General features: G+C 53.2%; 3 protein-coding genes across 4 annotated transcripts; all 3 read right to left on the bottom strand.

Annotated features, from left to right (window-relative positions):
- Positions 1-91: 91 nt before the first annotated feature.
- MOGS (mannosyl-oligosaccharide glucosidase) lies at positions 92-4,062 on the bottom strand. Its single transcript, XM_001916696.6, has 4 exons — positions 3,383-4,062; positions 2,975-3,201; positions 2,284-2,480; positions 92-2,045 (listed from the first exon to the last, which is right to left on the bottom strand). Exons 1-4 carry the CDS (start codon positions 3,732-3,734, stop codon positions 302-304), a joined length of 2,520 nt encoding a protein of 839 aa, XP_001916731.4. The 5' UTR covers positions 3,735-4,062; the 3' UTR covers positions 92-301.
- Positions 4,063-4,979: 917 nt separating this feature from the next.
- Positions 4,980-7,483, bottom strand: MRPL53 (mitochondrial ribosomal protein L53). Its single transcript, XM_001498907.5, has 3 exons — positions 7,348-7,483; positions 7,137-7,249; positions 4,980-7,033 (listed from the first exon to the last, which is right to left on the bottom strand). Exons 1-3 carry the CDS (start codon positions 7,437-7,439, stop codon positions 6,885-6,887), a joined length of 354 nt encoding a protein of 117 aa, XP_001498957.3. The 5' UTR covers positions 7,440-7,483; the 3' UTR covers positions 4,980-6,884.
- A 454-nt stretch (positions 7,484-7,937) lies between these two features.
- CCDC142 (coiled-coil domain containing 142) lies at positions 7,938-14,874 on the bottom strand. Of its 2 annotated transcripts, XM_005599887.4 has the most exons (9): positions 13,806-14,874; positions 13,434-13,520; positions 13,206-13,355; positions 12,941-13,071; positions 12,755-12,868; positions 9,593-9,707; positions 9,208-9,385; positions 8,892-9,082; positions 7,938-8,743 (listed from the first exon to the last, which is right to left on the bottom strand). In XM_005599887.4, the coding sequence occupies exons 1-9, from the start codon at positions 14,872-14,874 to the stop codon at positions 8,487-8,489; spliced, it is 2,292 nt and encodes a 763-aa protein (XP_005599944.1). In that variant the 3' UTR covers positions 7,938-8,486. The 2 variants fall into 2 exon arrangements, with proteins under 2 accessions (XP_005599944.1, XP_005599943.1); XM_005599886.4 differs by having other exon boundaries at positions 8,129-8,743; positions 9,208-9,707.
- Between the last annotated feature and the right edge of the window lie 62 nt (positions 14,875-14,936).

Genomic DNA, 14,936 nt, shown 5'->3' with positions numbered 1-14,936 from the left:
TTCCCACCTTCTCTGAAGGACAGCAGGCAGCCCTAAGGCCTGGACTGGACTAAGACCTCTAGGTGAGGCAAAGCTGGCAAAAGCAATAGCGTTTGGCATGGTTTTCCAATTTATTTAAAAAAATAGACTCTGAATTCACATTCACCCCAGGGCTATGTGGGATGACAGTAAGGAGACACCTGAGATGAGCTGAGGAGGGTTTGAAGCACTGGTATCTGAAGGCTGGGGACAGAAGCTAGAGACCTTGTCCCTCTAGTGCAGAGTGGCACAAGGGGCCTGGCTCCCCTCCCATCCTTCCCTGTCAGTAGTCTTCAGCCATGACCAGTAGGACAAGGCTGGTCCAGCCGTGGAAAGGGCGGCAGCCCATGCCCCGCCCATCCCGGTCACTGTACTGCTCCCACAGGAAACCCGTGGCCTGGTACTGCCGCCTCACATTGCCCACCACGTTGGCACGGAGCTCACTGTGGAGCTTGGCAGCCCGGGCCTGGTGGGGACCCTTCAGATGCCCATAATGGTGGAGAGCCCCCAAGGCTAGGTAGTTGACGTTGAGCCACACAGCACCCCGCCAGTAGGGGGGATCATGCTCTGAATTGCGCTGGCCATAAAAGGGGCTGGAGGCTGCAAGGGAGCGCAAACCAAAGGGGCTCCAGAGATGGCGGCTGTCAGCTAGAACATCCAGCAGGGGCCCAAGGCGGGATGAATTGGGGTCCAGCAGCCGCAGCAGCAAGGGGAAAAGACTGACATAACCCAAGGCATCCACATACTGTAAGTGAGGGTGGGGCCGGCCCACCACTCGCACCAGCCCCTGAGGGGGCCGAGGCTTCAGTTGCACTGCTTTTGTGTGGTTCCCAAAGTCTGCAAAGACTCCTAGCTCTGGGGCCCAGTGCAGCTCATCCAGGCTCTCTGCTGCCTCCAGTGAGGCAGCCAGAGGACCCAGTTCTGCCACTGCCTCAGCCTCTCCCAGCTGCTTTGCCAGCCGCACCAGCACACGGGCACCCAGTGCCACCCAGCACCACAGGTCCAGGTGCCGCTCAGTGGCTGAAGGGTGTGAAGCCCGGGGATAGTCATCCAGCCCTGAAGGCAGCGTCTTGGGGTTCAATAGGGTGGGCAAGGCTGGGTCCCGGCCCCGCCAGCGATAAGATAGTGGCACTGGCCCTGCCTGGCTCTGATGGAGCCAGGAGAACCAGGCATGCAGGCGAGGAAAGGCCCTGCGGAGGAAGTCAATGTTGGCAGGGTCACCACTCTCTAGCATGTGGGCTACAGGCAAAAGCAGGGTTGGGGGGTTGGCATGGGCCGCCCGTTGCACCAGGAATTCTGGGGGCACCCGGGCTCGGGCCTCATCCCCCAGCACCTGCTCCCGCCCAATCCAGCCATCAGCATTGAGCAGCCCCAGCCAGTGGCCTAGGGCCTCCCGAGTGAGGCGGGGATCCCACCGCTGGACCAGCAGCTGGTGAAAGCCCTCATCCCAAAGGAAGCCTCGTGGGAAGAATGACCGAGAGGGCACTGCTGTGAAAAGAGGGACAGGTGGAAAGAGGGCTGGGTCCACCTTCTGCTCAGATCCCTCAACCCCCATATCTGGCAACACCAGCCCCTGTCCATAGAAATAGCCAATCCCACCAAGGAGGCCGCTCAGGGCAGCCCAACCCAAAGCCTGCTCCTCAGGGCTCAGGCCCTTCTCCTTCAGCTGGAAGGTGTTCTCAAAGCGCTCTCTAAAGGCTTCAGCATGGCTCTCCAGGGCCTGGGTCAGCAGGCTGCCTGCCAGCTGCTCCAGGGCTTGCCTTCCTCCTACCCGGGCACTGCCTGATTCAAACACCAACTCCATGGAAAAAGGGACTTTCACCGTCACCTGTTGTATCAAGAATTGCCCTTGTCCCTGTCCTTGCCCACTTGGGCCTCTGTCTTCCCACTTCAGAGATCCTGGCAAGCCAAGGTAGCGTTCAGGGGAGGCCCCTGGGGGCCGATGCTGAAACCAGCTATTTAGGCGACTCTTCACCATCTCTGTCAGCAAGGGAAGTCCTGGATTGGAGGTCCAGAAGACATTGTAGCTTGAAGGGAAAAAGATAAATAAGAAATATTATTTAGGAGGAAGTGGTGGGGATTATAAAGAGAAATATAAAGTGATCAGGAGTCAGGATGGAAGGGTCTTGGCAATGCAGAGGACATAGAGCCTGGTGAGAAGAAAAATAACTGGCAGGAAAAAGAGTAGAGTGGGGGAGATAGAAATCAGGCTAAGTCAGCATCCATACCACCCTTACCATCACCACTCACTCTCTTCCCCGTTACCTGCCATACTTGGGGGCAGTATCCCCTGGACTGGTTGGTGCCAGAATTGTAAAGCGGAAGTCACCAAGTTCACTGGTGTGCCCACTGATGAACTTCAACTGCCCTTTGGCCACAGGCTCTGGTACTAGGACTTCCTTGCCATCTGTCACCACATAGAAGAACAGGGACACCAAAGGGAGGGCAGAGGTATCTGAGGCCTGGATGACCAAGGAGGACAGAAAAACCCAGCATTAGATTGGCAGTCTCTCTTGAGAATCCGCCTTAGTGAGGCAAAGGGACACCAGGCAGGAGCAACAGGGTAAACAATATACATCTGTCAGTGTTGAGGGTCACCGAGGGTAAGCACCCGTGGGATAAAATAAAGAGCCTTGCACAGGGTTCTCTGGGAAATAACAAAGTACTTTTGTGCCATGTACTATGCTAAGAACTCTACATATTATTTCCTTTAATTCTTACAATCCTGTGAGTTAGGTGCTATTTTTATCTCCATTTTACAGACAAGAAAACCAGGATTAGAGACAGTAAATAGAGATGGTCATACAGGTAGTTGTTTAAGGCAGGCGGTCAGATTCAGCCCAGGTCGTCAGACTCAGAGTCCCAGCTATTAGCCCTCACTTCATACTGCACTTCTGGCAGGAAAGGAAGGGTGGAGGGAATCTGGGCTGGGGGAAGGGTGTCCTGAGGCCCTGACCTGAGGCTCTACAGTCACTCTCCAGCTCCAGTCCCCTCCGTGCTGACCCCCAGGCCTCTTGACGAACTCAGTGGTGAGCCGTAAGGCCCCATCCTGGATGTGTTGCCGCCCGAAGGAGAGACCGTCGTGGAACTCCCAGCCATAGGGACCCACGCCGTCCCCCTGCTCACACGTGTGCCTGAGTTTAGGGGTCCCTGGGGTGGCGCCCTGCTGCGCCCACATCAATCCTGGGGGTAGAATGGCCACGTAAGTCAGAAAGCAGGGGACCTGTCCCTCTGGATCTCCGAGAACTTCAGGGTCATCCCTCTTCATAACTCTCCTGATCCACTCCTCCCCACCCTTGCTCTGGCGTGAAGCTGGGGCGCCCAGATTGAGTCCGCCCGCCCGCCTGCTGCGGGGCCCGGTTACCGGTGAGGAGTGGCTGCGGGCTGCGGGTCTTCATGCCGAAGTAGACGTGAGGGCGGTAGGTGCCCCAGAAGAGGTCCGGGGCCACGGCGGGGCTGGAAGAGTCGGGAGGCAGCGCCGGGGGCGCGGAGTGCAGCGTGACGGCCCGCCGCGCACGGTGCCACGCCAGCAGCCAGCTTCCCGACAGGCCCAGGGCCAGACACAGGACCCCGACGGCCAGAGCCGCTACCACGGCCGCGCCCCGGGCCCCGCCGCCCCGGCCGTTCCGTCGTGCTGGACCGCCCCGAGCCGCCCTCTCAGCTGTCCGCGCTCCGTCTGCTGGTGCTCCGCGGCGCCGCCGCTCGCCCCGAGCCATCCTGGTCCGGAGGTCGGCGTCGCGGAGGCTCGGAGAGGCGGCAACGGACCCCGAATCCGCCTGGCCGCACCTGCCGGCCCTTGCCTCCCGCTCCTCCCGCTCCTCTTCCGTCTCCAGCCGGAAGTCCCGCCCCGCCACGTCAGGTTAAGTCCGGGACCCCGGAACCGCCGTCGCCGGCGTGGCATAGGGCTCATCAGCCGGGTCGGTATCTTGGGTCGTGTCCAGTGGGTCAGTGTTTATTTGGTGTCCTTAGGGAGTTCACAAGCTAGTGGAAAAAAACAATCTCACACTGGGCTTTTTTTGTCTTCAAATAACGACTACATATTAAGAACTGGAGACTATTCCGAGTGTTTTACATTTAACCGCTCCCTACCTCCCCCCAATCAGGTGGCTGAAAACTGGCCTAGAAAGTTCAAGTAACTTGGCCCTGGCTACAGAGCCGGGAAATGTCTCGCTTGGAACCCAGGTGTATCTGAATCAGACTGGATCATTTTGCCCACACCCCATGCCTTCTTTCCTAGTGAAGTGGAGGGTGCAGGAGGGGACCCAAGAAGCAGCCTGAGATTTGTTCCAACAATCTTTAAGCAACCCTGTGACTTTAGATGGTCATATGTCCATTCAGTCTAGGATTCTTTATCTAGATGAATCCTAAAAGGACCATAACGGTGGTGCATGAACTAAAAGAATGCCTTTTATTTTTCTTGTCTACAACCTAGGAAGCAAAGGAGCTTAAGGGAAGGATCATTATGTCCAACTCTGGGAAAGCTGTAGGAAGGAGGTAGCATGTGCACCTCAGATTGACCTAGAAGAGTCAACATTGTAGACGGTGGTTCAGAAATGCAACTTAGATTCATACTTCTCAGCAACAGCTCAGCATAAAAGGTATTTTCATCAAGTACAAATCCCTATCATCCTTTATAAAACCCTTCTCCACACCCTTATGTTACTCTAGCTATCAATGCACCTCCCATCCAAACTCATTATATAAAACTAATACTTGATGCTGCATGCTGACTTCCTATTTCACTATAATCTGACTTCTGGCCCCACTCTCCACTGCTAAGACTTTTTGCTCATTAAGGGATCATCTGCTGACCAAACCCAATGCTGAGTCCTGTCTTTATCTTTCTTGCTATTATTGTACCTGGTCTGTATCTCTATTGTAGCACTTATTACATACCTGAGTTTCATTATTCATATTTGTATCTCAGTACTAGACTACAGGCACAAGGTAGATGCTAAATATTTGTAAATTCAACAAATGTTTATTGCACACTCTGTATCAGGCACTATGCAAGGTGCTGGGGACACAGAGAAAACAGCCCCAACCCCAGGTTCATAATCTAGAAGCACAGCACCAGCACTCAATCCATGTTCAGAGCGATGTTTGAACCATCCCCATTTTTATAGACGAGGAGAGTGGTTAAGTCTGGCCAAAGATAATAGCAAGTTAACCACAAATATGGGGGACTCAAATCTAGGTTGTCAGTATCCTTTTGACTATGGCATAAAGTCTCTTAGATAACAACACCCATTACACTCCCAGTAATGTTCTAGGTACTTTATAGATATCAATTCATTTAATCTTCTCAACACTCCTATGAGGCAGATACTATTATCCCCATTTTACAAATGAGGAAACAGGCACTGAGAGACCAAGTAATTTGTCCAAAGATACATAACTCCTTAAGGGCAAACCCGGGATTTCAACCCCACGTACTCTGACTCTTTACTACACTATACTGCCTCCTGGTAGTTTTCTTTTTTTAAAGGGAGAGGGGAAAAACCAGCCCTTTGAAGACAGCACCCTTTTAAGCAGGGAAGCAGTATGGTAATGCTGTGGGAGAGTCATGGGAAATGTATTTGGCAAAGTACACAGCAGCCAGTGTCCAGAGATCTGTGACTGCCTAGCTGAGCATTCAGAGTTCTTCTCTAAACCAGTGGTTATCAACCATGTTTTCCTACAACCAATGATAAGAAATAACTCTATGTTGCAACCAAGCACATGCAGATACACACACATACATATACTTTACACAGTATATATCTAGATCTATCCACCTATCTACATATTCATGATTAAATACTTCCCATTCCATGTGCCATGAACTCTGATACTTTTTATTCTATTTATTCTATTCTGTTTTATAAAGGCTGATTTAACCCCCTAAATTGATTTCATGATCCACACTAATGGGTGGTAACCTAGTATGAAAAATACTAGGCACTGTTCTCTGAAACAAGAAGTGGTGAGACATAAAACCAGTGATGTGCTTTGGAAAGATAAACTAGAACAGCAGCAAAAATTAGAAAAAAGGATACTTGGTGGAAGAATGTAATGATACAAGACAATGAATGGGAATGGACAGAATATTTCAGAGCTTTTGTTTAGACAGAGTATTCTGAACTTACTGACTGGATATGCAGGGAAAAGGAGAGGGCAGAACCAGAGATAATGCTGTAGTTTCCAGCCCAGGTGGCTGAGCAGATGAAGTATCTTTAAAAGGAATGGGGGAGTCAGGGGGAGAGACAAGTATATGTGTATGTAAGATCATCAGTTCTATTTTGGACAAAGAGCGTTTGGGATTTGGAGGATACTGGTAGTAGGTAACCCGACTATAGCACAGAAGTTGAGATTAGAGCCAAACAGAAATGCAGGATTTAACCCGAGAGGGCAGTTCAAGATATGACAGAAGATGAGATGCCCCAAAAATAAAGAGAGAAGAAAAAGAAGGATAGAGTAGTACACCCTTACTGTTAAGAAAAGAAAAAGGACCCAAGAGGAAGACAGGTTCCACAAAGGAGTGAATTGAGAGTGGCAGAGGCTACTGAGATGGAAAGATGAGGACTGAGAAAACAGCACTGGATTTGGCTAATAAGTCTAAGAGGCACCTTGAGTGAGTGGTGGGAGAAGCCCAATTCAAAAGCGGTTGAGTGACGGTAGGAAAGTAAAATAAATTCAAGTTTGTCCCGACCCCTCGGTGATCTTGTCTTGTCTCAGAAACGTTGGTTGGATTTGTAGTCACAAGGCTCTTTCGTTGTTGTTGGTGGCGTTCTGTGGCCCTCCAGATAGTGATTTGAGTGATTAAGTCAAGCTCTTAAGTGTCCTAGTCCGAGGCTAAAATCTGCTTGTTGGTCTCCTCCGCACTGTCAGGACCCGGTCCCAGCGCCTGGCTTGTCCCCGCTCCCCGCCGCGCTACTGGCCTGGGCGCTCCTGGCCTGGATGTGGGAGGCGAAAGCAGTGAGCATTTCCCGGGCGGTGAGGTGGGCGCCGCGCATCACCAGGCGATGCCCGTCTCCTGGCGAGGAAACAAACGCGTCAGGCCCGGGAGGCCGGGGGGCTGGACTGAGGGCGCGCGGGCTGCCTGCCGCCCCTGCCGCCCCACTCCCCACCGCGCCCACCGAAAAGCACGTCCACGCAGGGTTCGGAGCCGTCGTGCCGCACGTCCGCAATCACCACGCAGTTGAGGTTGGTGGAGCGCACCTTCTCGCTGCTCACCGCCTGGAGGAAGGTCCTGCGGCGAGAAGGCGGCGTGAGATCAGGCCGAGGGGTGCCAGACCCCGGCGGGAGGAAGGCGCGCCCCTTCCCGTCCTCACGCCCTCCCCCGCGTACCTCGTCGACTCCACGTCCTTCTCGAAGGGGCAGAATTGAACCCGAACCTGCTTGACAGACCGCAGCCCGAGCCGAGCCAAGCCCGCCGCCATAGTGACTTCTGCCCCGGAAGGACTCGCGCAGGCGGAAGTGTTAGCTGGACGAGAAGCTGTGAATGGCCGCGCTGCCGCGGACCCGGCCCCTGCCGCCTGCCGTCCGCCGTCGGGCGCGCTGGCCCCCAAACCGCCGGCCCGGCTCCCCAGCCCCACAGGAAGAGGAAGGTCAGGAAGGAGAGAGGTGGTTTCAGCACAGGGCATGGAGGGGCCCAGAGTAAGCGGTCAGTAAATACTGCCTATCTTGTGAAGATAGTGAAGACAACGAATACATAGTGCAAAAGCCGTTTGCACTTGGCTCCGATAACACGGCCGTCAGCTGCAGCCTTTCCCCTTGCGTATCCTGCTGTGCCAGGTCTAGGTTAAGGCCATCCTAAGTGCTGGTCTCTTGCAAGGAGAGGGCACTACCACGGCAGGGATTATACACCTACCGGGGGTAAACCCCGCTCAGGTAACTGAAGATTAAAAATGGTGGACTGAATAACCAAAGCTTACATGTGAAGGTCCTACAGCCCATTATTCTTAAATGACTGGAAATAGTAATGGGGAAAGGAGTACAGGGTAATACAGCTCTTGGGACCGATCGAGGTGTAGAAATGCCTATTCCACCTCTGTGGTTCTTGATGAGTTAACTTTGTGTTTAGCCTGGCTCCTGGGACTTCAGAGGAAGTGGCATCTAGGCTCTCTGCTTTCTATTGCTTTTTCTTTTCCCCTTTCCCCTGGGATCCAACCCTATAGTCTTCCCCCCAGCGTCTAGCCCTCCTTCCAGCATCTATGCCTTCACTGGTGGGGAACCAGGCCTGAGCCTCCCAAGGATGCTGACCTCCAGGTTCCAAGCTGTGGTTTTGCCCTTTACTCTGGCTCCCAGGCACTGGAGTAATCTTGGATCCTTAGCTTGTAAGTCCAGGCTCTCTGGAGCTTGTGGTTCTCAGGTATGCTTTCTTCCAAGCTCCCAATTGTAGGCTTTTAAAATATGCATTTCTAAATGTCTGAGCTTTTCCAGCCAGAGGTGAGGAGCTCTGACTTGCAGGTTTCAGATCAGGCTCCTTAGGATTCAGAACTGGTCCCCAGGCAGGAAAGAAAAGGCAAGTGCCAACGCCGGCCCTGGTTTTGCCTCAGGGCAAGCCAGGCCTGCTGATTTCCCACCAGGTAAGCCTCAGGGCTGGGTCCCCCTCCCCACAGTGTGCTTAGCCGCTGAGCTGTCTGGGTTGGGGGTCCTTCAGGCCGAAGAGGGGGCTCCAAGCTCTCCAGGCTATTGAGGCTGCCGCTGGGCAATTCCGTGGTCTGGACCTCATTACATGCACCTGGTAAGGCAAGAGTGGAAGGCAGGTGACTGGAAGCAGGGGCGGGAGGATGCTGAAGCCAGATCAGAGATGAAGATGGTGGAGGGGGCACATCAAGTAGTGAGCTAGGGGCAAAAGAGCCTAGAGTTGGGAAGTGAGAGTGACTCACAGCAAAACCTGTGGACTCGAGTCTTGGGCAGGGGCTGCTGCAGTAGGCACAGCAGGGCCCCATCCAGCTGCTGGAAGATGCTGAGCATGAGCAGGGTCTGGCGAAGTTCAGGGGACAGGCCCCACTGCTCCTCCTCCAGCAACTTCCGGACCACTCCAAAGTCTTGTCTGAGCTGCAGCGCCCCCTGCAGGCTGAACGCCAAGGTACAATTTGGCTGCCTGACCCTCCTGCCTCTCCAAACTGTTCTGCCCCCGCCCATGCCCTCCCTTTGTCCAGTTCCATTCATCCCCCTGCCACTGCCTCCTTTCCTCCCCACCTGAACCGGATCTTATGGGTGAGGATATGGTCAAGCCAGGCACCCAAGATGGCAGTCAGCGCCTGGCCGAGGGCAGGGGCCTGGGCTTGAGGTGGCAATCCTTGCAATCCTTGCAACACAGGCTCCAGTACAGTACGGACCACCAACCTAGCATACTCACTAGGAATGCTGGGTAGTTCTGGAGTGAGAGAAGAGAAAGGACAGAATATGAGACTATGGAGATCCACTGAGTCCCTAATGGGGTGTTTGGGGGAAGAGAGTAAGATTGGGGGGTGCACAGAAGGTGAGAACAAGGGTGGAGACAGGAGTGGAGCCAGGATTTGGAGGGGTTGGGAACGGTTACCCCCTGGAAACCCTGGAAACGAATACTGGGATGAGGAGTTACCAGGACAGAGACGATGCCGCCAGTACCGACCCCGTGGCATGTAGAGTTCAAAGCTCTGTGTGGCTTGTTTATGACATTCTTGGGAAAAGAGACTTAGCGACTCTTCAGGCAGAAGCTGTGGGGATAGGAAGAAAATAAAAGGGGCTTATCTGTTAGGGACTTGTCAAGTCATGATGCTCTTCTAAACTGAGATGTTTAACCTGGCATCTACAAAGCCCCAGAATGGAATCGTACGCATAACTATATGGGCCTGGGCATTTTCTGAGGAGAGATGCCCTAGCTTTTATTGGGTTTTCCAAAAGGTCTGGACCCATAAAGATAATGGACAGCTGCCCAGGATTACCTTGCTCTCTTCAGCTTGGTTCAGAGGATGGAAATACTCCAGGTTAATTTTATTCTATAGGAACATTAATAGGAAAAAAACAGGGAGACAACCTCACCACCACCAATGATTAAAAGCAAATGCTAGAAAGAGGTGTCTGCAGAGCACACAGAGGCTGAAGAAAGAAAGGGGAATTGTACGATCTTCTGTCTGTCATCTATGAAAGGAAAGCAGGAACTGGAATGTAGACCAAGAGCAAGGACTATAACTTTCTGAGATTCAGGAGCCTTTGGAATGTCTTTACACTGAATATTCTTTACAGCCTACTTCCATTTCTGCAGAGCAGTGTAAACCCATAAAGCAAGAAAAGGCCCATTTGCTGGTTTGGTTTCTTTGGTTTGAGAGGTTTTGTTTTTGGAGGGGGAGAGGACAGCAAAAAAGAAGTGTCTCTACTCCACAACCCATCTTGGAGGAAAAGGACCCCAAGAAATGGGGTATGTGGTGGCAGGTCTGTAAAGAGGTGACTGGATGCCTGTGCGCCTGAAGAGAGAAAGCGGCCCTCAGGGGGTGGGGGTGGGAGGAGCAGACATGAGGACGGGTGGAATCTATGTGGCTCCTGGTACGTGTGCTGACAACAGCCTATCTAAATCCAAATTCTTCCTCTCTTCTCCTAAAAACCAGAACCCCTTTCTTCCTTATTTATACCAAGGAAATTACCCTTTTATCAACTGATATTTCTTAGAAACTTCTGCATTGAACACTCTGAAGAAATACAAGTTCACACTAAGAGACTGTCTTTCTCTATGGAATATCACTGTCTAGCTGGAGAGAAAACTCACAGTGTCTGATTCTTCTTTTGCATCCCAGTGCTGTATGTGGTGGAATGGCCAGAGCATACACCTGACTCTGCAATCACCAGGCAGAGGAGCAAGGCAGGTAGGGTGCTTTGCACAGTGTTTAGTTCACATGGTGAGCACATTGTCCCTGTCCATTTTGCTCTGTTCTCACTACAGCTACCAAGAGCTGGACCCCTCTCATGTTATGTCTGCCCACCTCCCTTCCATCCTGATCACTATAGCTGGACCAGACTCTATCACTGTCTTTACTCTTTCCCTCCTGCTCTTACAATGGCTCCTCATCACTTATGAGATAAAGCCCCAAATCTGTGGGCTGGTGTTCAGTGCCCTCCACAATTTGATGCGAATTTGCTTACGCCTCCACAATCTCCCACCCCCATCCTGGACATATGCATGTGAAGGCACACACACAGAGCTTCTGCTTTGGTTAGGCCATTTCCCCACTACTCTCCCTAGGAACTATGAACTGCCCACTTCCAGTAACTGCTGCTGCTCCTGTAAGGCCATCCAGCCACCAGTTCGAGCCATAGGCCCTGTATAGAGCTTCTGCCACCACATGCCCACCATGGCCTTCCCTCCTCAGAGCTCCCATGACCATCACTGTCCACCCTACTCATGAGGAGCCTGTTTGGGGGCATGTTGAGCTGAAGGAGGTAGCAGTAAATGGAGGTGGAAATGCCCAACAGGCAGATGCAGATTGTGGATTAAGGCTAAAGTATGGGGGTCCACAGCACCAAGGCACTGTGGGTAAGTAGGAATGCAGAGAGAAAAGGAGCAGAGGGACAAAGACTGTACTCTACAGCCATGCTCCTATTCAAGGCAAAGAGGAGAAATCTGGACAGGAAGGAAAAACAAAAGACAGACATTTTTCTTTTCTTTCTTTCTTTCTTTCTTTCTTTTTTTTTTTTTTGAGGAAGATTGGCCCTGAGCTAACATCTCCTGCCAATCCTCCTATTTTTGCTGAGGAAGACTGGCCGTGAGCTAACATCAGTGCCCGTCTCCCTCCACTTTATATGTGGGATGCCTACCACAGCACGGCTTGACAAGTGGTGTGTAGGTCCGCACCCGGGATCCAAACCAGTGAACCCCAGGCCACCGAAGCAGAATGTGCGAACTTAACCGCTGTGCCACTGGGCTGGCCCCAAGACAGACATTTTTCCATAGTAGGAATAGATAATGTACAAAATAGGGAAAAATTAGAAGTATAATAGTTTTATTCAGAAGTTTAGAAGAAAATAAGAAAACATTAGAAGAAACAGCCAAGAGTGGATGAAGGTTACCACCGTGGAAAAGAAATCTGAGGTAGGGGTGGAGGGCAATTAAAGCGCCATTTGTTCATTAGAAGCCTTCTAAAATAATACTCTATTTCACTTTTAAACTATGGACTTGTATCACTTAAATAAAAACATAAATTACATGTTTAGAAATTACATGTGGGCTGGTAACTAGTAAGTGAAAGGAAAGATTCAATCATTTATCTTGCTTTTTCTCTACAAAATATACCTCTGAATAACCAAATAATTAATAAGGGAAAGTTTGACTTTATAGGAGTAATCCAACTAATCAGTGCAGAAGGAATAATAGAATTGGAACATCATCACTTTGCACTCTCTAATGAAATAATGCATCTAGGCAGTGATCATCAGTGGCTGTTAACATCACAGAATGAGAGCCTGACATGGGGGGCGGGGTACAGAGGGAATAAATTGACCGTGACTGGATAATTGTTAAAGGCTTACTGGTAGGAATATGGGGGTCCACTATACTCTTCTACTTTTGTATATGTTTGAAATTTTCCATAATAAAAAGCTAAATAAAGAACAAAAAATGAACAGAGCCAGAAAAGATAAATTTAGCAGAGACTCCAAGGAGATTCTAAGTCACTGAGATGTTCTACCTCCACCACCACCACTCCATCAACCCCAAAACTGGGCACGGAACCAGGTCTTAAACTGCCACTGTCAGGGCCTCTGCTGTCCTCACCTGAATCTGCGCAGCCAGCTTCCGGATCTCTAGGCCCAGCTGCTGCTCCACCTCCAGGGCCAAGCTTTCCTCTGAGGCCAGGGTAGACAGAGCTTCTGCCTCACGCAATAGAGGCTTTGGCAGAAACAGGGAGTGAGGTCTGAGCCCAGCCCAGGCTGCTCCCCTACCTACTCCCGAGCTACTCACAGGTAAGTCCTTCTGGATCAGGAGCAGGAAGGAACCTGGGGCCCATGCTGCCAGATACTGTTGAGCTCTTCCCCAAAACCAGAGCAAGGTGGTCTGCAGGGTACAGAGCCCTAGGGCAAGGGGTGCAGGACCTGGGGGAGTGGGACACAAGTATCTGAGGGACCAGGGAGCTCCTTTGGTAGGAGGCAGGCTTCAAGACAGGGGGAAGGAATAAAGTGGATATCCTCAACTGTTCTATTCCCCTATTCCCAGCCCCTTGTCTTACCTGGAGGCTGACAGAGGAGCAGCCCTGACTTGGGTTCTTGAAGAGCATCCAGGAGAGGAGGGAAGAGCTGTTGCAAAAGCTCAGTGGTGTGAGAAGATGCAGGAAGGCTGCTCTGACCTCCACCAGCAGATCCCAAAGCCTGGCAGAAGCCTGAGGAAGAGGGGGTATGGTTTGATGGGGAAGGGGTATCCTGGAACTTGTGTCACTCCCAATGCCCCTTCTTCTCACCTTGGTCCCAGCTCCAGATAACAGACTGATGAAATAGGTTGTCACACAAAGAAGCCAGCTCCTTCTCACACTCCTGAGGCAGGGATGCTAGTGGGAGAAATGACTCGAGCCTGAAAACTAGACCTCTCTTTTCCATAATCACTGCCCACTCGATGAGGGAAGAGGGTAGGCTTCCCCCAAGACGCAAGACTGGGGTGGAAAGCAAGACTTTGCCTTGAAAGCTCTGAAGCTATAGCCTGAACCCCAAAGGGGAAAGGGGGTGTTCATTCTAAAGGGCCTGCTTTTATAGCCAGGCTGGCAGGTGAGTGAGGTGGCTAGGGAGAAGGAAGAGACCCCAGCCTTCCCAAACACGCACCCAAACCCATCACTCACCCTGACCCAGTGCCTGACTCAGCTGTCGTGCCGCTGCCCTGGGGTCCCTCCAGGGTCCTAGACTTAGGTCCAGACTCTGAGCACAGGCTGCCCACAGCAGGGTCCAGTATTGGCTCCACAGGGCTCCAGCCCCTTCAAGCCCCAGTCCACTGCTGGCTGAACCCGCCACGCCCCCCATCAGGCCCAGGAGCCCTGGCAGCAGCTCTCGCTCCTCATGGCACCGGCTTTGAAGCTGGTCCCGCAAGCCCGATCCCCTGAGCGCCTCGTGCAGCTGACCTGCTACCAGGCAACCCCGCTCCTCCGTCAGGAGGCGGAGCACACGGGCCGTGGGGAAAGGGCGCGCTGCCCCTGGGAAGTAGCTCACGGCTTTTCCCTGTAGCTGGTGGTAGGCGGGAAGCGCCAGCAGCAGGTCGGCGAGTTGGGACGACAGGCCCGGGCTGGCGGGCGCCCGGCCCAGAGCGCGAAGCTCCATCTCGATGGCAGCATCTAGGCGTTGGGCAGCTAATCCGACCAGGCGCGCCAGCAGTAGCTGCTCGGGAGTCTCCCGAAGGCCGGTTCGCAGGTTGGCCCCTCTGGAAGGGTGCGGCAGCAGGTCGCGGCACAGCTGAGGCAAGGGGCCGGGGCCGGGGGATGGCGCGCCGGGACTCAGGATCCTCAGGAGGCGCACGGCGGCCTGGAGGTGGCGGGCGCAGTCCCGGGCCTGGAGGAGCTGCTCCCGCTCGCGGTGCAGCCGCAGCAACACGGCCCAGAGGCGCTGCAGTGCAGGAGGAATCCGGCAGCCCGCTACCGGCTCCCGCCGCCAGTCCGCGGCGCCAACCTCATGGTGCTCTCCCGCGTCCGCCTGCGCCGCCCACCACGGCTGGCCCCCCGGAGCTCCGCCGGGCCGCGGGGCCAGGTAGGGGATGCTCCCGGCAACCGGCAACTCCGGGTAGCCCCGAACGTCCCCGCCGAGAGCGCCTGTCCGCCTTCTCTCCCACTGCTCCTCCCCAGCGACCTCGGGGTGCGCCCACAACGGCGGCACGGTAGCAAGCGGAGGCAGAAGGCCACCAGAGCGAGACGCCCGGGCCATGGGCTGCGTGTCCCGAACGAACCTAACGATTCCCACTTCCCCGCACCGCCCAACGCCCGCGG

Source organism: Equus caballus, chromosome 15 (assembly GCF_041296265.1).
Source record: "Equus caballus isolate H_3958 breed thoroughbred chromosome 15, TB-T2T, whole genome shotgun sequence".
In the NCBI taxonomy this organism is placed as follows: Eukaryota; Metazoa; Chordata; class Mammalia; order Perissodactyla; family Equidae; genus Equus; species Equus caballus.
The sequence above is the reverse complement of the archived record's forward strand: the minus strand, read 5'-3'. Positions and strand labels throughout refer to the sequence as shown.